Source organism: Vanessa atalanta, chromosome 3 (assembly GCF_905147765.1).
Source record: "Vanessa atalanta chromosome 3, ilVanAtal1.2, whole genome shotgun sequence".
Taxonomy (NCBI): domain Eukaryota; kingdom Metazoa; phylum Arthropoda; class Insecta; order Lepidoptera; family Nymphalidae; genus Vanessa; species Vanessa atalanta.
The window spans coordinates 4,507,313-4,531,096 of NC_061873.1; the positions used below are offsets into that span (position 1 = coordinate 4,507,313).

Below are 23,784 nucleotides of genomic sequence, written 5' to 3' on the forward strand. Positions count from 1 at the left end.
TCATAATATGAAGGAGATGAATGATATCCATAAACAGATTCATTTCTATAAACCAATCTTGAAGTATAGTGATTGATTGCGAGGAAATCAGAGCTTCCCTTCACTAATTCTATTTCCTCAGGAGTGAATTCGGGCAGCCTCGATCGTGGAAATCCTTGAGCCTTACTTTTAGCGGCTACCTTTTCTTTCATTACTTGCGGAAAATCTCCAGTTTTCGAAAATATAGGGTTAGCGTAAACTCCCCACTAAAAATAAGAAAAAATTAAAAAAAATACTATTTTTCAAACTTAAATGTGTACAAAAATGTTACAATACATTTAGTATACAAATTTACCTCAAATTGTATAAGATCTTCTGCAGCTTCAGCATGCTCTTCGCTTTCTGGTTCATAAAATGCCATACTCAGAACGATACCAATGGTTCCACCCTGGGCAGGTCTGAATTCATTATTATACATATGATAAACCTTTGCATGAGCTACTAATAAGTTTTTGGAGCAAATATAATCTGCGTATCCAGAAATTTTAAACAAAGGTGCCAAAGATGCCGAACCATATCCCTGATAACAAAGTTCTCGTGGCTCATTTATTGTAAACCAATATTTAACTCTGTCTCCAAATAGTTCGAAAACAACTCTACTGTAGTCAGTGAACCAATCCACTATATGAGGATTAGTCCAACCTCCCATATCTTGCAATTTTTGTGGCAAATCCCAGTGATACAGCGTTACCATTGGCTGAATGTTGTATTTAAGCATTTCATCGATTAGGTTATTATAGTACTCTACTCCTTTTTCATTGATCTTATCTGGGAAACTAGTTGGTAAAATTCTTGACCAGGATAATGAAAATCTATAAAAATCAAGACCGAGTTCCCTCATCATCTCCACGTCCCTCTTATATAAGTGATAAGAATTGTCAGCCACGTCACCATTATGACATTCAGCGATTACGCAAGGCTCCCGGTGGGTCAAGGTATCCCATATATTTTCCGATTTGCCTGCAATTGTAAATCTCTTAATATTTCGAAATAATTATAGAGCAAAATTAAGAAAATATGACAATTTAAAAATAACTTATAATCGTGTACATACCATCTTTATTCCAGGCTCCTTCGACCTGATACGAAGCCGTGGCCGCACCGAAAAGCATTCCATCTGGAAATTTTCTTGCTTCATGTCGATTAATATTTGCTACCTTGGTCTCAGTCAAAACAAAGCAAGCAACATAAAATCTGTTGAATTAGTTTTTTCCGTGAAAAAACTTATAATATACAAAATAATATATGGCCGAATAGTTCCTCATGAAAAGTTCTAATGAAGTTAGCGATAGTCTTTCTTCTATCTGTCTATCTTTTAAGGATATATCAAGATATACATGTTGTTCTTTTAATTAAAATGAATTGCGAAGATAATGCTGGTTTTAATATTATATATATACATTTATAAACACAATATTTTCGTTATTTTTCGTCACGTTTGGCTATCTGGTAATGTCTCTTAAACTGGGATTTCACCTGATATAAAAATAAATTCTCATACTATTTTACGTTTTCAACGTAACGCAAACCATGTTTTAAGTTCATTCTATATTATAAAAACCAACTTTGGATTTGACGCCACAGACGAGGGTTCTTACTTTTATGGGCATTCACATATGCAACATTTAGTGCGGCCTATGTTAATTTACTTATGTAACAAGTTTCGTTACTTTATTTCGGTTTATATGAGATATATCGGTAAATATATAAAAATGGAAATAGCAGTAATAATTTTGTGATTTAAAACATAAAAGGTATTTTTAATACCGATAATTGAAGATGATTATAGAAATCTGTCACTAAATATATTGGAAACGTAACTTACAATAGTTGCGGTGATCCTAACATCTTAATAACTGGAATTCTATTGAAATTTTTCGACCTTAAACCTTTATATATATTTGTAGCTCCGTTGCGACATTTCCGTTCCTAAACGTCTTAAATCATATATCGATAACAACGCTTATAATCTGTGATAACTCAAATATTGATATTGGGAAGAGTTTAAGAAGAAACATTTGAGGTATTATCACTACATAGTAAAAAAATGGTCGTTTCCTGCTGTTTGTCTGTCCCTGTGTATGCTTAGATCTTTAAAAGCTTTAGGAAAGTTTATGTGTCTTACATTGCAAATGCTAGCTGAACCCTACAAGATGGATCAAAATAATGTACTACTACTGTATACTACTATATGTCTATCTCTTAAGGATAACCCACAATAACCATTTTACGACAAATCATGACTTAATTTCGAAGCGATTTTAAGCAATACAGCAAATATATATATATAAATATAATTAAAACAGATCAATATAGTTTTTACAACATTTAATTTAAATGAATATTTTCGAAGATAATACAGATTTAAAATGAAGGGACATAGTGGTTTGTGTAGTATAATTAATATCAGCATTTCAAATATTAGATGAAAATAATCATTATTAGTATACATAATACTATAGTATTATAATATATATGGAACCCGTAGATAAATATCAATAGACAAATAAAATGTATAGTATTTTTAGCTTACTGTACCGTGAAAACTGAACATACCGAAAGTTGAGGTAATAAAAATGAACAAATAATACGAACTAACAATTAATGAGCTAACGAAAAACAGATAGGTATGTTGTTAATTTATATGCCGTGGTAGTGTCTTGATGGGCATTGCAAAGGGCATTCCGTTAAACCTACACCCGCGTCGCGTCCCTGGCACTGCTCGGAGTTTCCCTCTCTAACACACGATCGACCCGGCATCCGCACGATGAATGAACCATGGAATGCTGAATATTCGTCGGATGTTACCTATCAGACTTATAATAATTTAAAGTACTCAATTGTCTATTATATATTGATATTGGGAAGAGTATAAGAAGAAACATTTGAGATAATATTTATAATATTAGATGAAAATAATTATTGTTATTACAAATAATACTACATATACTTTATACGGAAACCATAGATAAATTTCAATGCACAAACAAAACGTATAGTACTTGTAGAGCTCACTGTACCGTGGGAAAAGAACATACCGAAAGCCCATCTAATAAAAATTAATAAATATTACGAACTAACAAATGAGCTAATCAAAAGTGGCCGTTTGCCTTATTGATATGCGGTTGAAGTGGGAGCGAAAGGTATAGTAAAATCTCTCTATAAACTCTTAAAAGACTTTGGCCTGTAGAGAACTGCAGTAAATTCTATGTTACAAGGAATATACAAATCTCCACTAACACGTTCCTTTCTTGTTTGGCTAGACAGGGAAGGTACACGAGCAGCAATAATGACTTGGTGCTTTAGTATACCTACATACGGGTCGCAAGACCAGCGAACTGCACGAATTTTCCTCTGTACCACACGATGGACCCGGCATCCGCTCGGTAAATCCATGGAATGCTGAGATAATTTACAATCCTCAATTTTCTGTGTTTATGTTTATGTTCTGTATGTATATAGATTGATCTATAAATTTATATTCATATTAGCTAATGTTATGATGATAAAAAATCGTGCCTCTGAAGAGCCTCCATATTCCATATTACATTAATCTATAAAGCAACATGCCTATTAATATTTTAACGAGATAATTTTGTTTGTATGTAATCTTATAAACATTAAAATATGGACAGGTACTTGTCCAAAATACATAGTTATCTGAGAGATATGCCATCATTGCGTAATATTAAGTGTTCAAGTGTTGCCGCTCTTTTCGCGCATTATTAATACTTACTACAAAAACGACTCAAATTCAAGAAATTCTACTAAGATTTTCTAATAGAGCACACATAGAGCATAAATTGGATGCAGAAACATTTATAGGTAATAATCCTTCTATAAAATATTTGAAAAAGCTTGCAATATTTTTCGTTTTTTATAGATGATAAAAATCTAATAATCTAATTGATCTTGTGTTGAATAATATTCTTTATTTGTTAATGTTTTTTAACAAACGATTTAAGTTTACCTTGCCCTGAGAAGGATTTACTGACTTTGAGTCGAAAACTAGGCGTTATAAGGTTATCCTTAGGTCTCGGGTTAATACAATGATTATCACTGATTCTATTAAAAGTGATCAATGTTACTATGAATATACATAACATTGTTTAAAATATATTGAGACGTATATTAAGTATTCCTACTTCCTTAAGAAAATCCCGAAAATCCCGAAATTCTATAATCCTGGAGCTAGAGACACCTCCATAATTATAGAAATTCTAAAAAATAAATCTATTTGCAAATCTGTTCTGTGATGCTGTATTTTAATTTCTAAAAAAATACCAAATAATAGTGACCATAATGGTAAGCACATATTAAATTTTTTAGTGAATAACTAATATAAAGATTTGCAACTCCTTATAATATTTAGACAAAAACCCTTTTTTATTTATTACTTTTCTCCACAATTTTTTTTTAACTATTTTATGACTTACTATTTTTATAGTGCGTGAAGTTGGAACTGATAGCTAGTATTAAATGATTCTTAAAGTGCCTATTTGTTTACATCCGTATCAAGATGACATTGATAATTTGATTTGAAGTGCATGAAGATTTTATTTTTATTTTAAATAAACAAAACTTTTCTAATAAAAGAGATATAATTTTATTAGGAAACAATTATTTTTAAATCCAATTAAATAACTTAAACTTTGTAAATCCCAATAATTTGTAGGCATTGTCTTAATATCTATTCAGTGTAAGAAAACTCTTTTCTATGGTTTAAATTACTTTCATTATTTATTAACAAATGTCATTTAACCGCTATTTGATCCATGAAATAACACGCCATTTTTATTTGTCTCCATACTAATATTTTTATAAAACCCTGCTGCTGCATAAGAGGTTTTCTTTTATCCTTTTTCGATAGATAATAAAATTTTAAGTTGGGTCATAAGGATATTAACGAAATTAACGTTCGATTCCAGTTGACATATAAAATTATTGGTTCGAAATATAATTTAATCCATATTCAAAATTATAATATTACAAATTATATCATTTCCTTACATTATAATCTAAAAAATCTAGTAAATTAATTTTCAAAATGTTAAATATTGTGTAAAATTTCTTACTTTCTAATTGACCACCAAGATTTCATATGAGCTAACTCCACCATTTAAAAGAAGAAATCTATATATTTTTTATGATGACTCAGCTCTAAATTAAATACAAAAAATGCTTTTATAAACTTAGTTGCAGTTATTTTTACGTTTAAAAATTTAAATGATATAAGTTTTCTTACTCTCTTAGCCTTATTTTGAGATATATAAGTATTTTTTTATTTAAGTCTCTTTTACACTCAAAAAACTGTAGCGCTGCAGATAGCGTGAGATAGCTGCTCGCCGCCCACCAAAACAAGGAATGGGCATCGTTGGACACCGAGAGACTCAAAGGCCAAATTGTTGCTATTGACAAATAGTATTGTTGCTAATTTGAACTCGTTACTTGATAAAGTCGAAATGATATTTAGTGTTAGACTTGATTCTACGTCACTGTTGCGTTAAATTAATATATTTACAGGTAGAGGAGTTATAGCGATGGCGTTAGGTGCATCTTGTTACTTATCAGTTTTTACTACAACGACGCCATGCGACGAAGATGCAGACGGATGCTGTGGCCACGCAGTTTGACACCACGTCACGGCCGCTGCCGAGTTGTTCCTACTTGTAACAGAACTTCGAATAGCACATGCAGCGAGAATCGCAAATGTATATTTCATATAATATGTTAATATCATCTCTATCATAAAAAATAAATAAAGAAAAAGTTTGGAACTAATATTCATCCAGAAATTCATATAATTAAAAATTTACGTATGTAGCAATTAGTGATTAATGAAGCGTCCACTCAACTTGCCATATTTATAAAAACATTTATTAATAACACAATATTACAAATCCCCACCAAAAGAAAATTCAAGAAAGTTCAATAAATATAAGCGGCTAAAAACATTTAGTTGGATTCGTGCAAAGCGAAATAAGTGTTTTAAAATGTTTCAATTAATGGTCTATACACGCAAGAATCAAACAGACATATATAATATTACTATAAATATATTTATTAAATAAAGAAATAATATACATTATCTATATTTTTATTTTACGATGTCAATCCTGTACAAATGTTCAGTTGTTGTAAACAGTAACTGGGAAATTTAAATACACTGTCTGGCCACCCAGCAAAACGACAAAATGTGCAAAATGTTTAAATTGATACATTTCGCCATTATTTTGTTCTATGTTTGCCAGCTTAAGATTTTAATATTCAATTTGATGATTAATATATCAAAAAAACCTTTTTTATTTCAATAGGTGTATCATGCAATAGTCCGGGTTTTTTTTATTAATTTGGTTTTGCGATTATGCCAAAGGAGTTTAAATTTTTTTTTTATATTCGAAGTTTAATGTCCTTCATCAATAGTCAGAGGCAAGCTCATATCGGGTTCATAGTGAAAGTCGAGTTTTCTTGAACGAATGATTTCTTTGTAAGCATAGGCAGCTTTGCGAGGAGTGCGAGTCCTCTCCGGGCTCTCATAGTCTACTTCATACAAGCCAAATCGTTCCCTGTAAAAACAGATTTCCAATATCAATTATAAGTATACATAACTAAGACTGTATGAATGATTATAAAAACAAAAATTTTGTTTTACAAAAAATATGGCTTGTTCCATTCGAAATTGCGCTGACAGGTCAAATATTAGGTATGCTATTTTACATTAAAGTTATACACACGTGTATCCTTGTAACCATTCAAAGTTATCCATTAAACTCCATGCAGTGTACACTCTGATATCGGAGCCGTCTTCGATGGCGTCTAACATCACGTCAAGATATTGCCTATAATATGATACTCGATCGTCATCTACTAGTCCTTCTCGTGTGGAGAATCCGTTTTCAGTTATGAAAATTGTGGGATTGTCGTAGTCTTCTCTTATTTTTGTTAACAGCTTATAAAAGCCCCATGGAACTACCTGGTCAGTTTTAAAGAAATATATCAATGCAGTATATATTTGTAAAATTGCTTTTAAGTAAAACAATTACTTACTTTTAACCAACTAGACGCAGCACCTTCCCAAGAGCTATTTTTATATGAGATAACATCGATATCATCATAATATGAGGGAGATGCATAATATCCATAAACAGACTCATTTCTATAAACCAGATTTGTAGTATAGTGGTTGATTGCGAGAAAATCAGAGCTTCCTTTCACTAATTCTATTTCCTCAGGAGTGAATTCGGGCAGCCTCGAACGTGGGAATCCTTGAGCCTTACTTTTAGCGGCTACCTTTTCTTTCATTACTTGCGGAAAATCTCCAGTTTTTGAAAATATAGGGTTAGCGTAAACTCCCCACTAAAATAAGAAAAAATAAAAAAAATACTATTTTTCAAACTTAAATGTGTACAAAAATGTTACAATACATTAAATATACTAATTTGCCTCAAACTGTGTAAGATCTTCTGCAGCTTCAGCATGCTCTTCGCTTTCTGGTTCAAGAAACGACATACTCAGAACGATACCAATGGTTCCACCTTGGGCAGGTCTGAATTCATTATTATACATATGATAAACCTTTGCATGAGCTACTAATAAGTTTTTGGAGCAAATATAATCTGCGTATCCAGACATTGTAAACAAAGGTGCCATAGATGCCCAACCATATCCCTGATAACAAACTTCTTTGGGTTCATTTATTGTAAACCAATATTTAACTCTGTCTCCAAATAGTTCGAAAGCAATTCTACTGTAGTCAGTAAACCAATCCACTATATGAGGATTAGCCCAACCTCCCATATCTTGCAATTTTTGTGGCAAATCCCAGTGATACAGCGTTACCATTGGCTGAATGTTGTATTTAAGCATTTCATCGATTAAGTTATTATAGTACTCTACTCCTTTTTCATTGATCTTATCCGGGAAACTAGTTGGTAAAATTCTTGACCAGGATAATGAAAATCTGTAAAAGTCAAGACCAAGTTCCCTCATCATCTCCACGTCCCTCTTATATAAGTGATAGGAATTGTCAGCCACGTCACCATTATGACATTCAGCGATTACGCAAGGCTCCCGGTGGGTCAAGGTATCCCATATGTTTTCTGTTTTTCCTGCAAATGTAAATCTCTTAATATTAAGAAATAGATAATTAAGCAAGGAATAAAATTAAGCAAATATCTCAATTTAACAATGACTTAATTTCGTATCGTATAGGTCAGGGTTCGCGGATATATATTATGATATATATCACGATATATATCAATTGATTTTTATCTTGATATATATCAATTGATTTTTTCCTATCTTCTGAACAAGACTCATAGATCTATGCTTAAGGCCTGACTCTGAATGATTAGTTTTTTATGATAAGTCGATTACAAATTAATATTAAAATAAAATTAGTTGATTTATCTCACAAACAAATGAAGATATAATAATAAAAGGTACTTGTTTTTTAAGTGTTCATTAAAAATTTCTTTCTCAAATAGATAGACACTAATTCCTTTGTTACTTTTTTTTAATAAAAAATGTGGTATTTCGACACTTATATTATTTTACAAATTCCTTTCATATTTCTAAGTGTCTACAGAATGAAATTCGCTTCGTTTTCTTAGCCTGGATATATATCAAATATATATTGGATATATATAAAAAAATCGGATTTTTTGTTATTTATTATAAAAATCAGATTTTTTTCGAACCCTGGTATAGGTACATACCGTCTTCATTCCCTCGACCTGATACGAAGCCGTGGCCGCACCGAAAAGCATTCCATCTGGAAATTTTCTTGCTTCATGTTGATTAGTATTTGCTACCTTGCTATCAGCCAAAACAAAGCAAGCCACATAAAATCTGTTGAATAATTTTTTTCTATAAGAAAACCTATATTACAATTTATAGACATTATACATATGTTTTAAATAAATATAATATATTTCAGTATCTTAACTAATATTATAAACAAAGAGCGCAAATTTTCTGAGCTTGTGGCCTTCCGGAAAGTAAACTTCGGAACCACAAAACTTATTTGATAAATTTATATTAAAATTATATTCGTCCACTGACTAGTACAGCTAAAAACTTTCGTACGCTATGTGTACGCTGTGTAAATAGTTATAGTTACAAAAATAACATATGGCCGAATTGTTCCTCATGGAAAATTCTAAAATAATCCCTATAGCATAATATGTCTCTTCTAACAATAACTTACAATTTCCTTTATTAACACAAAATTTTTCTTTATTTTTCGTCACGTTTTGCTATCAGGTAATGTGTCTTGAACTGAGCATTTCACCTGAGATAATATACAAAACACAAGCCAGGTTTTGAGTTCAAAACAGAATAATTGAAGATATATAATATTATACAAGTATAAAACAACTTTGGATTTGACGCCACACTAGGAGAGAACTCTTATTTCAATGGGCATTCTCCTTTGCATTTTTAGTGCATCATATGTGAATTTAATATTTTTTGCTGTACATACATAATAACTTAGCTGCTTACTTTTATTTTTATTCTATTTTTGGCCAACTGTATGAAAAACAATTTGTTAAAATTGCGTTTGAATGACATATATAATATGTCATTCAAGGTGGAAATAAATCTAATTTGTTTAATATTTATTATTTTACATATTACTTATGTATTAAGTTTGGTTAGATTATTTTGATTTCATTCAAAAATAACAAATTCTATTCATATGCAACTTTCATTTCTCCCGCGAAACTTCACGTTTATTAGGAATTTCGAAACCTGTGATTGAATCTATGATTATTTTGGTTTGTCTATGTTTTCTATTTTATTTTTTCTATACAGCTGTATTACTGCTCTCTAACCGGCCAGTAAATTTTTCCTTTCTCAAAAATTAATTCTTTGTTAAATTGTAACAATTTAGTAAATTGCAATCAAGAATCCTTTTTTAATTTCTGCACATCTACGGCTGGAGCTCTTTAAAATGAGACGATAACTGATTTTTAATGTCCAGCTATCGTGCCATAATCACTTGTACCAAAATCAGATTAAGCTATTAATATATAAGAAGATTTATAGTTTCAAGAAGCACATAGGTTATAAATATAAAGTAGCTAAATATGTTGCTGCTTTATTTAGATATACATAGATTTTATATCGGTTAGTGGATGTTTTTACCTCAACTATAAAAAAAACATGAGATAAATTCCTATTTTTTTACGAACAAAGTCAGAATGGGGAGGACGACCTTCGACCTTCGTATCAACGTTAGTTAGTTGGCGTTATGAGGCGTTACAAGGCGCTATACAGCGCTACCGTAGACTGCCATGTTGGTATAGTCTTAGTGGCTAGTTTATATAGCGCCAATTCTTGAGGTCCAAATTTCAATCCGCAGGTTAGGTCAGTGAAATAATTTGTTAACTAAAGTACACATAGTAGATTTTGAATATGAAACGTTGTTAAAGATATTTTAACTAGTAGTGTTTGAATATTAAGTGATTTAAAAAAAAAAAAAACATTTTATAAAAGTATTTAGTAATTAAGCTGATCACTATCATTACAAAAATCAGTCACTAATTATATTTTAAATCGTAACTTACAATAGTTGTGGTGATCCTAACATCTTAACGACTCGACTTCTATTGAAAATTTTCAACGTACACCTTTATATATATTTGTAGCTCCGTTGCGAAATTTCTGTTCCTAAACGTCTTAAATCATATATCGATAACAACGCTTATAATCTGTGATAACTCAAATATTGATATTGGGAAGAGTTTAAGAAGAAACATTTGAGGTATTATCGCTACATAGTATAAAATAAAGTCACTTCCTGCTGTCTGTCTGTCCCTGTGTATGTTTAGATCTTTAAAACTACGCCACAGATGGGGGTTTTTTAATAGATAAAGTAATTCAATAGAAAGGTTTATATGTTAAATACATGCATAATATAGTAGAGAAAGACTGATCATTTTAGAGGTCTCTAATGTAATGTCGTAAATAAACAAAATTTTGCGCTTACATTGCAAACGCTGGCAGAACCCTGCGAGATATATCAAAATAATGTACTACAATATTGTACACCTTAAAAAGGTCTACAAAAAAAGTCCGTGATAGTATATGTCTATCTCTTAGGGATAACACACACTAACCATTTTTTATCCACTAATTTTGACGTGAAATAATAGCTTATTTACGAAGCGATTTTAGGCAAAACAGCATTAAGCCATGGCGGGTCGCTAGTTTATAACATTAGATGAAAATAATCATTGTTAATACACATAATACTTAATATATTTTATATGGAACGCGTAGATAAATCGACAGACAAATAAAATGTATAGTAATTTTAGCTTACTATACCGTGAAAAACGAACATACCGAAAGCTCAGATATAAAAAATGAAAAAATAATACTAACTAACAAATGAGCTAACGAAAAACGTAGGTGTTGTTAATTTATATTTATATGGTAGTAGGAGCGAGGGGTATTCCAGCAAAATTGAGAGTAAGCTAGATGCGCATTCCATTAAACCTACACCGGGGTCTCAAGTCACTGGTACTTCTCGGAGTTTCCCTCTCTACCATACGATGAATTCGGTATCTGCACGGTGTGTCTATGGAATGCTGAATATTTGTCCGATGTTGGCTATCATAATTTTTTGTAATAATAACATAAATATAGTCTTTTATAATAATTTAAAGTCCTCAATTTTCTGGGTCTATGTTTATGTTCGCTCTTATCTCGAAACTACTGAAGGAAAATAATTGTGCGCTTTATATCGGAGTATAATTTCAGTTGAGAGAACAACCGCGTGACCAGTAAGTTCCCACTAACATCAAAATCAAAATATACCTTATTCAATTACTCTTTTATATTATTATTCAATTACTTTACAAGCATTTTTGAAACGTAATTTTACAGAACTGTATTAAACGTAAAGCTACCACCCGTTCGGAACGTAGATTCTACCAAGAAGAACCGGCAAGAAAATCAGTAGTTAAACTTTTCCAATATTTGAAATACAAAGCTAAGTCAGTTAAATACAATGATATATAATATATACTGTCTAAAATTAAACAAGTTTTAGGTTTTATAATCTAAAATCTATATAATAATGTTGAATAATATGCATTATTTATTAATGTTATTTTTTAACAAACGATTTGTGTTTATGAACTTATACTTTGTTCTGAAAAGGATTTAATGACATTGCTGAGTCGAGTCGAGTCGAGTCGGAGAACTTGGCATTATAAGTTATCCTTACGTATCGTATCCATACAATGATCACATACATAAATATCATTGATTCTATTAAAGTTTTCAATGTTTCTGTAAATATACATTGTTATAAATATATTGTGACGCAATTGTAACTATTCATTCTTCGTTAAAAACATCCCGAATTCTCCAAGGAACTCCAAGATTATAAATAGCAGTCTTTTGTTAAGTAGAAACCCGACAAAATAAAGCTCTACCCCAACAGAGAGCACCTTGCTTACGCAGAAACATAAAAAACCTAATTGTATTTTAAGTTCTACATAATTAATATTAAAACGCACCGTTTATTTCTGCATAAGTTTTTCTGAATAATTCAATATTTCGAAATAAAATCTTAATATCTAGTTTATCAAAGAGTGTCAGCCGACAAAGGTTCCATGTCTAAAGAGCGAGAACAATAAATAAAGCTTATTAATAAAACTTATTGTAATAAAAACTTGTGAATACCTATTTGACTCAATTTTCGATTCAATAATTAGAAGAATTAGCTTATTTTCAAAATAGATAGAAAATAGAAATTTATAGGAATTTTTATATTGATACACCTACGTATTATATATGCACGTACTTCGATTATTTTTGATTTATTTATTTACAGCGAATACGTTCGATTCGAAGCGACATAAGATGTAACTATATTAAAGGTATTAAAATGTCATAAATGAGGTAATTGAATAATATTAGACAATTTACATAATTATTTTATTTAGCACGCATTTTGAATTTAACTTTTTCATGATCCGCAATCTAAGACAACTGTCAAAATTAAATGAAAAAAAAAAGTATCAAGAGAAAGAATATTTTTGTTTTTTATTTTATTTATTATTTTTCTGCAGAGACTTTTTTTTAAATATTTTATGACTACGTAATATTCTTCGACTGTAATATGTGAAGTCGGAACCGGTAGCTAGTATTAACTGATTCTTAAAATGTCTCTTTGTTTACAAAGTTATCACAATCGTCAAGATGAAAATGATTATTTGTTTTGAAGTACGTGAATATTTTATATTTATTTTGAATAAGCAATGTTATCTAATAAAATTTATATAATATCAGATATGTTTAAAATCTATGGTGGCAAATTTTTCAAAAGAAACTAAGACAATATTCAAATTAAATAACTTAAAATTTGTAAATCATACTCCATTGTAAGTCATTTGTAGACATTGTATTTATGTCTATTTATATTCACGATAGAAAGTCACCACTGAGTTTGTAGTTGGTTCGCCCCGTTTGAATGCAGAAAAATCCAGTAAATATATGCATTTTAAAAAGCATATGAGCCGAGATGGCCTCTTTAAATTTTTTTTATAAAATTTAGTTATTTTTTTAAAAGCTTCCTGGAAATTTCTGACCAAAATTTTCTAGGAGGTTGCTCCACCATTCAAAAAGACACGCAACTTTTATAATAATATAATATTTAATTCAACACTGACATGACGATTAAAATACTTTTATATAGAATATTTAATTTGATTTAAGAAAATTACTAAACATACGTTCGACCAGTCCATTATTCACGTATCATCTTTTAGGCACTGTCGATGGAGATCGGAGAATAACTCTTTTTTGTATAATGCGTTCGATCACATTACGATTTAATTTGACTCTATGGTCATTGACAGGGTTTTTGAGTCTATGCTGAATTACTTTTAATAAATGATATAAATTAAAATTATCTTATCTTAAAAGTGGTACGGGTTCCATGTAACTTTAATTTTTTTTTACTTAAAGTACGATTTTATATTTGGTACAGACTACACACAACTACAAAGATGACGCTTATTCGATGTAATTCAATATTGTTTAAAATTCTATCTAGGCGCTTATAAACTTGGTACTTCAAAAATATATTTAGCATATACATAATTTTTTTTCAATTTTGTTAACAAATTTTGGTCATGACTTGTTATCTGTATACTTAATTTGTAATATAATATCAAAATTACTTCAAATTAAAGAAAACCGGTTTTTATCTTTATTGCACAAAACAAAGATGTTTCGAAGTAACACATAAATAAGTAGTACCTGCTCATCCGAGGTCAACTGTCAAAAATGGTGCAGTCACCTTGTTCAACTTGTGAATGGACAACTTCCGACTACCTAAATCAATTCAATGGGTACCTAAGGTCATTTAATAAATATAAAATCTAGGGTATCTACTAAAAGTTATTTTTCAACGTCTAAACACAACAAACCAGTTGGTCTATGGCAATACCCTAGCTCATTGCCAAAAGCTCTTTTTGCAATCACAGTTGTTTTTTTAAATGAATTGTAGCAATGCCACATTATAAAGAATTTCTAGTATTCCTATTTACTCCTCGATTTAAGCTTAAAGCTTATGTTAGCAGTGAGGACGACTACAGACCAAGGGGTCAGGATCGATTCTACGCCCTTTTACTCCTTCGCGCTGTTGACGCTTCATTGCGGCTTAGCTCACCAGATTTAAGGAAATGATGGAAATCCTATCCGTGGTGAATACTGAAGAATATATCCTCGATGGTATATAAATAAAAGTAAATATAAAGAGTACGAAAATACGTGTTTAAAATCGATTGTACCATGTTTATAATGGAATATGAAAGAGTATAACTACCCACGACAAAAGATAAAAGCCTCTTATGTTGTATAAAAAATGGAATGATCCCGAAAACCTAATTAAACCAGAACAGCAAATCAATACAGGGTCAATACAATATAATTATCAATCTCCTTCTTGAACTAACTTCTTACACTAACGTTCCTTTAACCCATTTTTTTCCATAGAGGCCGTATTTACGCTTCCCGAGATCCTATTACGGCGCCGAATATAGTGATATGCCCTACAAAAAGTTTATATGAATATTACATTTTCTTATAATATATTTCTTACAATATTTTTCGAAACATGTTTAGAGAAGCAATATTTAATATTTCAATTTCGGCAAATTTTACTCAACAACTATTTAGATCCTATATAAATCATTTAAGTTACAATTTGTTGAAATATAAAAAAAAAATTTACTAACAATAAACATGAATTTAGATAGTTACACGATACTAAATTTTTCAAATTCCTTTGAATAAATATGTATTGGAAAAAATCCACTCCATTTCTTTGTAGGAAAACAAATAGTTAATAATAAATGTGTTATAAAATAAAATCTCTTCGGAAGCTTGGAAACAAAATTTACAATTTAATATAGTATACACTTATATTAGAAATCATATCCCAAGTCTCAAAACCTAAAAAGATGAAGTAATAAAGAATTTTATGATTTTAATTTTTAGAATCTCTCTCATGTTCGATTTGTTTTTTGCAGTTACTTAGTTTAAAATAGGGCGTGTCGATATTATCCGTAAGTTATATAGCACTTCTCCAATTATATATGCGTTTATTTTAAATATTTATTTTTTTATAGTTGTTATAGAATAGGCGTTTTTCTTCCATCTCACCTGATGGAAAGTGTAGGTGAAGACGAAGGTGGTACACGCCCATCCAAAAGAAATCTGTTCACTCTACTCTTTAAGGCTCCAGAACTCAACTTATCAGGAAAAATAGACCGAGGCAGGTCGTCCCAAATCTTGGCGACTCTCACCGAAAACGATTTTTTTAATTCCGACACTCCAATTTTATTATAATTATAAAGTATAGAACATTTATTTTTTCAATTAAAAATAGCATATTTTATATTAATATGGAATTAATTTAATACGTCCATTACATTTTAAGTTATATTGGTTTTTATTAGCCATGTCAGTGACACAGTCAAAAGAACATTACAGAGCTAGCTTGGTTGCCAAGCAACTAACTAATTTGAATAATAAGAATAACTCATTCGCCTACCACTTTTTATTTTTTGTTATTATTAGGTAGCAAAATGTCGCATTGTGTCGTATCGTGGCAACAACAAGTGGAACCGAACAAGCGAGTTGAACACACAACTCCAAAAATCATTTACCATGATCCAGAATTGAGTTGTGCTTATTTAAAAATAACTCTTGAATTATTCTGTGTTACAAAACTACTAACCTAAGCTTCAAAAGTTTAGTGAATAAATATGCTGTAAAATAAAATGTCTGGTAAGTACCTTTTATAATTACATCGCGGAATACATTTAAATGTTTGCTTAATGAGTTTAAGAGGGTTTACAAATGATATAGTTTAATAATTAGTAATTGTTTATTCATTTTCGTAGGTACCTAAAAGACACGTGTTTATTTTTTTATTGTTGTTTTCGCCGTCTGGAAAAGGAAAATATATAATTAAAATAGTATATTCGTATAAAAGTATCCAGAACACATCTTATTAAAAAAAAGAACCGTCTAAATTTATACACCTATATTAATTATTTTACTAAATGCATAATTGACAATTTTGTAAATGAAAGTAAAGCAACGATTCCCAAAGAACATTTATGTCCAAAACTTAGTATTCAGCTCTATCAAAGAATATTCGCAAAGCGTAAAGAAATGTTGGAATGTGCTATTAATATAAATCGGTACAGCTTGCAGTTCATGTGGCTACTGACGGATATATTGTGAGGAAAATGCATGTGAAGGTTGCGTGACTAAAGTTCTTTATAAGAATTACGTCTTCGTGAAATACCTAGGGTGTTTGTCGGAAATGCGATACATTGCAAAATTACATCCTTAGGTATAGTTTCAACCCAATTCAAGAATCAATTAATAATTAAATATACAAACTGCGACTATGTTGTATATAAAAAAGTGTTATTTGTCGCACGAAATGTCTTTAAACAAAATAAAATAAATTTTCCCGACCTAACAAACTCATTCAGTTCTTGAACACTATAAATACAATTTATTTTTAATTTACAGATGTTTTTCACGATAACATCGCGTACAAGTAAAGTTTCATTTTTTTTTTTCGATTTATGTGAAGACATTGGGCTGTGATGACTGTCATTACTCGTAAAATGGATTCAATTTACTCGTAACATACAAGCAGATATTGAAAATCAATTTCGTTTTACTTGCTATTAACTACGATTGTGAGAATCGGAGAAGACTCTACTTATAGAGTTTTTATAGTATATATGTACATACATATATTACCATATTCTGCTCTACAAAAATACTTTGTATAGCAAGCATAAGCGGGATGCTATTTCTATACAAGAAATATTACATGATCATACACTTACATATATGTATAAAATAATAATCTTTGATTTATTCATGATTATAGATTGTTTTTAATAACGTATGTGCTTATTATATAAAATAAGTATTTATATTTCTAGATCCTGTATATAATTCGAAAGGTTTTAATTAGATTACACAATTGTTCTAGATATATTGAAATAGGTTCTTTAAAATGTGTTTAGTTTACTTGAAGTACCCAGTTTATAAATTGAGTAAAGCTTTTCAATTTTAACTCATGGCGTGTTGGGTAAACGGTTTTCTATATTGGAGCTTTAGACAGTTTCTACACTTTCCTCTAAGCCTTTGAGCAGAGACCACTGTTTCAGTGTACTCCAAGTATTTATTTATTTTATAAATTATAAAATTAAATTTATTATAATGGTATTTTTTTGTAATTAGTACTTTAAAAATCGGCTCCATAATGGGATCATTCATTGACAACCTTGAGCATACTACGATATATTTACGGCCTAGAAATGGTACATTAATTAATCGAATTTCATCTTAAAAAGATGATTACTGCTTAAGTTTTTTTAAGGTTTATGCTACTGAATTTATATATTATTAAGTCATAAGTGCAATCAATGGTAGATAATAATTACAGACAGCGAAGAGAGTGATGGAGAGGGTGGGCTAGGGAATCTAAATCGCCTCATTGTGCGTCCGCCCGGTCACAGCGGGAAGGCGAAGCGGGGTCACCTATGCTTCGATGCAGCCTTCGAGTGCGGAAACCTAGGGCGCGCTGACCATATTACCGAGCTCGAATATGATCTCTTCATCAGACCAGACACGTGTAGACCGCGCTCGCGTTTTTGGTTCAATTTTACGGTTGAAAATGTAAAACAAGATCAGGTAACAAGCGATTGTAATTATTATATCACTTATGGCCACAAGTGGACCTTCTAACTTACTTATTGTTTTTATTATTTTCAGCGCGTTATATTCAATATTGTAAATTTAGGAAAAGAGAACAACTTATTTAACGAAGACATGACTCCCTTGGTACGATCAACTTCTCGGCCGAAGTGGTAAGACAATTGTATCCCTTTTTGGTAATCAATAAATTATTATATAATGTAAAAATTACAAAATTATTAAATTCTATCTATTTTTTAAAGCGCCATAATATATTAATATTCTTTTTTTTCATAATGGAATTATTATTTATTAGATGATAGAACAAAACATTTATCAGTGCTTTACTTAGTTTTTTCGTTACTATAACATTTGATTATAATATTTCATTAAATTAAAAATATTTTAGGCAACGTATACCTCGACGACTAATATTTTACCATCGGTCGCTGGTGCACCGAGGTAGGAAGATACTTAGTTTAGCGTTTGGATTTGATAAAGAAGAAGATGTCTACCAGTTCGCAGCAGCAGCACCTTATTCATATTCGAGATTGCAGAAGCATTTAAGTATTTGGGAAAAGCGAGCTCAGACCTTCGCTACTAGAGAGAGCATTGCACAAACGACAGTGAGACCTAAATCATACTTAGATAATTTTATTGACTATATAAACACGTCACACATACACATAGGCATGCATGTTTGTTATTTTATATACATGTAGTATATCAAATTGCTTACTTTTTTCTCTTTATTTATTTAAAATTTAAACTTTAATAAGTCTAACAAATGTAAACTCTGATTGGGAAGTCAGTGGCCCCTAAGATACGGGGTCTGCTAGTTTAGGGGTACAGGGCCTCTTTGGTATATGGAACATATTGTAAACCAATAAAAACATTATTACTATTATATATTTCGCTTTTGGTATTCACCTAATGGTATATTTCTTTGTTACAGCAAAAACGTCGAATAGATTTAATTACTATTGGAAACCTCATACCTAAAGAAGAAAGTAAAGAGGAATCTTTATCAAAAGGAAAGCCTAGTGATACAAAGAAACGTGTCGTTGTCGTCTTAGCAAGAGTCCATGGCGGTGAACAACCGTCTTCTTATATTTGTCAAGGTTATTAATATTTCCTGCACTTTTTTATTAGTTTTAAATCCTATTTTTCCTGTAAAGTATAAATATAACAAAATTTATTAAATATCGTCTACTAAAATTTGATGTATGCCTTAAATCGTTTTGGATATCGTTTTGGATTAGTTTTATTGCTATATCATCTATATATATATATATATATATATATATATATATATATATATATATATATATATATATATATATATATATAGATGATAAGATGGCCCAGTGGTTAGAACGTGTGCATCTTAAACGATGATTTCGAGTTCAAACCCAGAACTTTCATGTGCTTAATTTGTGTTTATAAGTCATCTCGTGGTCGGCGGTGAAGGAAAACATCGTGAAGAAACCTCCATGAGTCTCATTTACAATAAATTCTGCCACATGTATGTTCTACCAACCCGCATTGGAGCAGCGTGGTGGAATATGCTCCAAACCTTCTGCTCAAAGGGAGAGGAGGCCTTAGCACAGTGAGAAATTTACAGGCTGCTTATGTAAAAAAAAGTATATATATATATATTCTATTTTGAATATATATTTTAATGTATTTAATGCATTTATTTTATTGTTTCTATTTGTTTTTATATGTATTTTTACATACTATTAAACAAGTATGGCATGTTTCAGGTTTTTTAGATTACATAGCAAGTTCATCAGAAAAAGCAATAGCATTACGTAATGGAATTGTAATCCAGGTACTTCATAGGAAAATTATCATAAATCTGCAACAAGTAAAATAAGAAAAAAATATTTTTAGATATTGATTTAATTTATTTTTAGGTTGTACCAATGCTAAACCCCGATGGCGTCTTCTTAGGAAATCAGCGCTCAGACTTGCTTGGTTCAGATCTAAATCGCAGTTGGAACAAAGCTACCAGTTACGCTCACCCTGCTCTTATTGCGGTCAACGATCAGCTAAAAAAGATTACAGCTGAAAAAGTACGTACTCGTAGCTATAGGCGATTAGGAAAAGTTGAAAACTTGTTATACTAACCAATTTTTTTTTATTGCATATATATTTAATGTCTCTTTATATATGCAAATATCATAAAATTTATAATAATTTTTTTTATCATAAATTTTAGGCTCTGCAGTTGGATTTTATTATAGATATCCACTCCGATATAAGCCACGAAGGTGTTTTTGTACGCGGTAATTCATACGATGACGTATATAGGTATGTTACTCTTACATAAGTCCTTATAAACAAAACTTCAATGTAGCAAGTAGTATTTTATAGTAAGTGTTAAAATCTGTTTATCTTATATGGGACAGGCCTACGACAGGCACTCGTAGGATAACACTAATATTTTTTTTTATTTTTTGTTTTAATGAGGCCACTTATTTATTAAAGATAATGAATTGTTATATGAAAAATCTTGTTAAGCATAATCAGAATTCCTGTTTAAATTTTGCTCATGGATATAACCAAGCCGCATTATATACCCCGAACCTCCTCAAAAAAAATAATCTTTAGACTAAAACTAGGACTAGGGCTAGTGGGCTATTTACAGACCGTTAGTTTATTAAGATTCATAATCCATTATTTAATTCTTAATTATTAGAACTAATAGCATGCAATAAACTTTAAGTGAAACTGCCCTTTCTGAGAACAAATAATTTATTGAATAGTGGCAAACACCCCACTAGTTTTAGTACCCTATGGGCAGTGTACAGCGTTTAAAGCGATATATATGAGGTAAAATTAAATAAATAGTGTAACAATATTATATAATTGAATATCAAGCATCTTGTGTACAAACCAGTCACAATACATTTTTATTAATCTAATGGCCTATCACGTAACTTCTAGGACTAACTTTTCAGAAGCAGAAAATTAATCGACCGTTTTTTTTTTAAATATGTGTTCAGGTTTGAACGTCATGCAGTACTTCCAAAGTTTCTGGGAATGCGCGTTGAGGCATGGAAGCCAGAATCTTGTTTGTATAATGCAGATCCTTTAGCTATGGGCAGTGCGCGACGCAGCCTCCCTACAGGCACAATCGACTCCTATACGCTGTTAGCGTCTTTGGGTGGTCGACGTTTAACTCCAAGAGGACCTTTTTTACACTATACTGAAGATGCCTGTATCCTTTGTAATCAATCAATCACAGTGCTGCTCTTTTTACGCAATATAATACAGTGGATTTCATTTATTACGACCTTGGTTGTAGCGACCATTCGTCTATAGCGACGTTAAATTTAAGTCCCTTGAATTAAAGCATACTATAGTATGTACAAACATGGCTATAGCGACTTTAGATGTAACGTCGAGTTCGGACGTAGCGACTGTTTTTATGGAAAAGTTTGTAATAAAATCGGATGTTGCGACCGGAGTCGGCCGCCAAAGACACAAAAGAGCTTTCTTATCTTTTGTTTACATCCACACAGATGGTCTGCAACCTTTACTTGCTGTTTATAGATATTAGCTAGGTAATTAGGTAGGTAAGCGTGTACGTTTCCGAGTTAAAATGGTTCAGTTACAAATTGATATTCAGAGTAGCAACTGTGTATATTAAAACTTTTGAATAAGTATGGCTCCGAGACGCACGTTCACTGTTAAAGAAAAGGTGGAAATCGTTTCAAAATTGAAAAATGGTGCAAACAATGCTGATTTGTGCAAAGAATACAATGTTTTGCATTCAACAATAACTACGATGTGGAAAAACCGTTATAAAATATTAGAGTGCTTTAAGTCCAAATCCTTAAAAATCTGTTAAAAGTCTGTATCTTTTTGCCTTTGTCTGTAACGACATCCGGATGTAACGACGGAATAGCAGTGGTCCCTTCGTCGTCGTTATAACCGAAATCCACTGTATTTAGTCACATTTCTTCCAACCATGCGGCAGTTTTATGTCGTAAGAACTTGGCCACTACTAGTAACTACTGCCGATGTTAGTTTGTCCTTAATTAATTAGATAATGTATTTTTTATAAACTGAATTGATTGAAGTAAAGGAACAATTTATTATTTCTAAAATATTTTAAGAATTAAAAATTCAAAAATATATAAGCTTAAACTTAATGGTAGATTTTAAAATAGGAAGGTCTTTGGCAAAGGCACTATGTGACTATTACCGACACGTTGGTGTAATTCCACCTCGCGAGGGTACAAATATCAAGAAAAAGGAATCCCGGAGGAGGCGGCGACGGAAACGACCAATCAATGAACGAGAAAGGTATAATTATTGATTATTTTCTATTTCTACATTTGTCCCATTTATCATTTAGATTTGAATTAATGTAGAACTGAATTAATGTAGAACTGAATTAATGTAGAACTGAATTAATGTAGAACTGAATTAATGTAGAACTGAATTAATGTAGAATGGTGTATTCCTAAAATACTTAATGTATAAGGGTTTAAGTAGCTAGATAGTTGCTACGATAAAAAAATTGAAATGGTCGGTATGTAAGATCTCCCAGCTCATCGCCGGAAAGGAGAGTGCTGGTTGCGCGAATGCTATCGCCACCTTTACCAGCCAGATCTCCGCCCGCGCTGCGAGCACTTCCTGTACGAACTGCAAGAAACGCAGGCCTGAGAGCTAGGCCGCGTACGGTTCATGTTGTAGAAAGCAATCTTCCCATCATTACTGGTAAATAATTTAAAACATGTCTCGAAACGCATTCTTTGGTAATCAAATTAAAATGTTGTTTGGTCACATTCTAAATTTTTTTTTATTTTAAAGTATTTTGTGATAACAAAATGAAACAAAAAGTAGACGCATTTTTGGTTTCTTTTGAATTTTATTTAATCACATTGTCATCAATGAAAACTCGCCGGTTAGTCAGTCAACCGACAAGAAAATCATTACTTACTCTTTTAAACTATTCTATTGTCACATTATCAAAGATTACTTTTAGTCAGAACGAATTAACACATTATTCATAACATCTTGTTTTTACTTTATCCAATACAATTTTATTAAGATATGTTTATTAATAAATGTATTAATGTAAACATGACAATAATTGTGCTAAACATATTAGGCAAGGCAGTTCGTACTCCGAGGCTGGCCGTTGTGGACCTGAGCGCCTACATCCGCACGCCCGCGGCCGCCTGCGGTCGGCGCCGCACTGGCGCCAGCACGGCGGGCGGCGCGGTGCGGGCGCCGCGGCCGACGCGCACTCGCGCGCGCCCGCTCACCAGCGACGAATACGACACACACGATTCGGATTCCTAGTTCTGTGGCTCTCTCGTTTGTTAACATAAAGTATTTTTGATTGTGTCAATAAAGCGCGCTTCCATTTTCATAGCTTAATAACTAATATTATAAGTAATAACATACAATTTACTCGTTTTGTCTATCAAAATATTATGCACGATTTGTATTTATGGCTGCACCTTAAAA

The 23,784-nt window shown here is 31.3% G+C and overlaps 3 protein-coding genes across 3 annotated transcripts; 1 reads left to right on the plus strand and 2 right to left on the minus strand.

Moving 5' to 3' along the window:
* Positions 1 to 11: 11 nt before the first annotated feature.
* Positions 12 to 1,887, minus strand: LOC125076883 (myrosinase 1-like; the record flags this gene model as incomplete). Its single annotated transcript, XM_047688610.1, has 4 exons — positions 1,865 to 1,887; positions 1,094 to 1,233; positions 335 to 999; positions 12 to 245 (listed from the first exon to the last, which is right to left on the minus strand). Coding segments are annotated over exons 1-4 (1,062 nt in total), but the record flags the coding sequence as incomplete, so codon positions are not given.
* A 4,551-nt stretch (positions 1,888 to 6,438) lies between these two features.
* On the minus strand, positions 6,439 to 10,633 carry LOC125076884 (myrosinase 1-like). The gene is made up of 6 exons (XM_047688611.1): positions 10,611 to 10,633; positions 8,757 to 8,812; positions 7,483 to 8,147; positions 7,083 to 7,395; positions 6,774 to 7,008; positions 6,439 to 6,605 (listed from the first exon to the last, which is right to left on the minus strand). Exons 1-6 carry the CDS (start codon positions 10,631 to 10,633, stop codon positions 6,443 to 6,445), a joined length of 1,455 nt encoding a protein of 484 aa, XP_047544567.1. The 3' UTR covers positions 6,439 to 6,442.
* Positions 10,634 to 17,860: 7,227 nt separating this feature from the next.
* Positions 17,861 to 23,685, plus strand: LOC125077276 (cytosolic carboxypeptidase 6-like). The gene is made up of 12 exons (XM_047689182.1): positions 17,861 to 17,918; positions 18,044 to 18,291; positions 18,373 to 18,467; positions 18,704 to 18,920; positions 19,250 to 19,415; positions 20,061 to 20,128; positions 20,214 to 20,372; positions 20,519 to 20,610; positions 21,306 to 21,520; positions 22,464 to 22,611; positions 22,850 to 23,028; positions 23,423 to 23,685. Exons 1-12 carry the CDS (start codon positions 17,861 to 17,863, stop codon positions 23,614 to 23,616), a joined length of 1,839 nt encoding a protein of 612 aa, XP_047545138.1. The 3' UTR covers positions 23,617 to 23,685.
* The last annotated feature ends 99 nt before the right edge of the window (positions 23,686 to 23,784 follow it).

Coding starts and splice junctions, on each gene's coding strand:
- LOC125076884 (XM_047688611.1), bottom strand. CDS start 10,633: ATGTTAGGATCACCACAACTATT. Junction 7,009..7,082: donor GTCTAGTTGGTTAAAAGTAA/GTAATTGTTTTA, acceptor CTGACCAGGTAG/TTCCATGGGGCTTTTATAAG. Junction 6,606..6,773: donor GAATGGTTACAAGGATACAC/GTGTGTATAACT, acceptor CTGTTTTTACAG/GGAACGATTTGGCTTGTATG.
- LOC125077276 (XM_047689182.1), top strand. CDS start 17,861: ATGGGATCATTCATTGACAACCTTGAGCATACTACGATATATTTACGG. Junction 20,129..20,213: donor GTAATGGAATTGTAATCCAG/GTACTTCATAGG, acceptor ATTTATTTTTAG/GTTGTACCAATGCTAAACCC. Junction 22,612..22,849: donor CCAATCAATGAACGAGAAAG/GTATAATTATTG, acceptor TCGGTATGTAAG/ATCTCCCAGCTCATCGCCGG.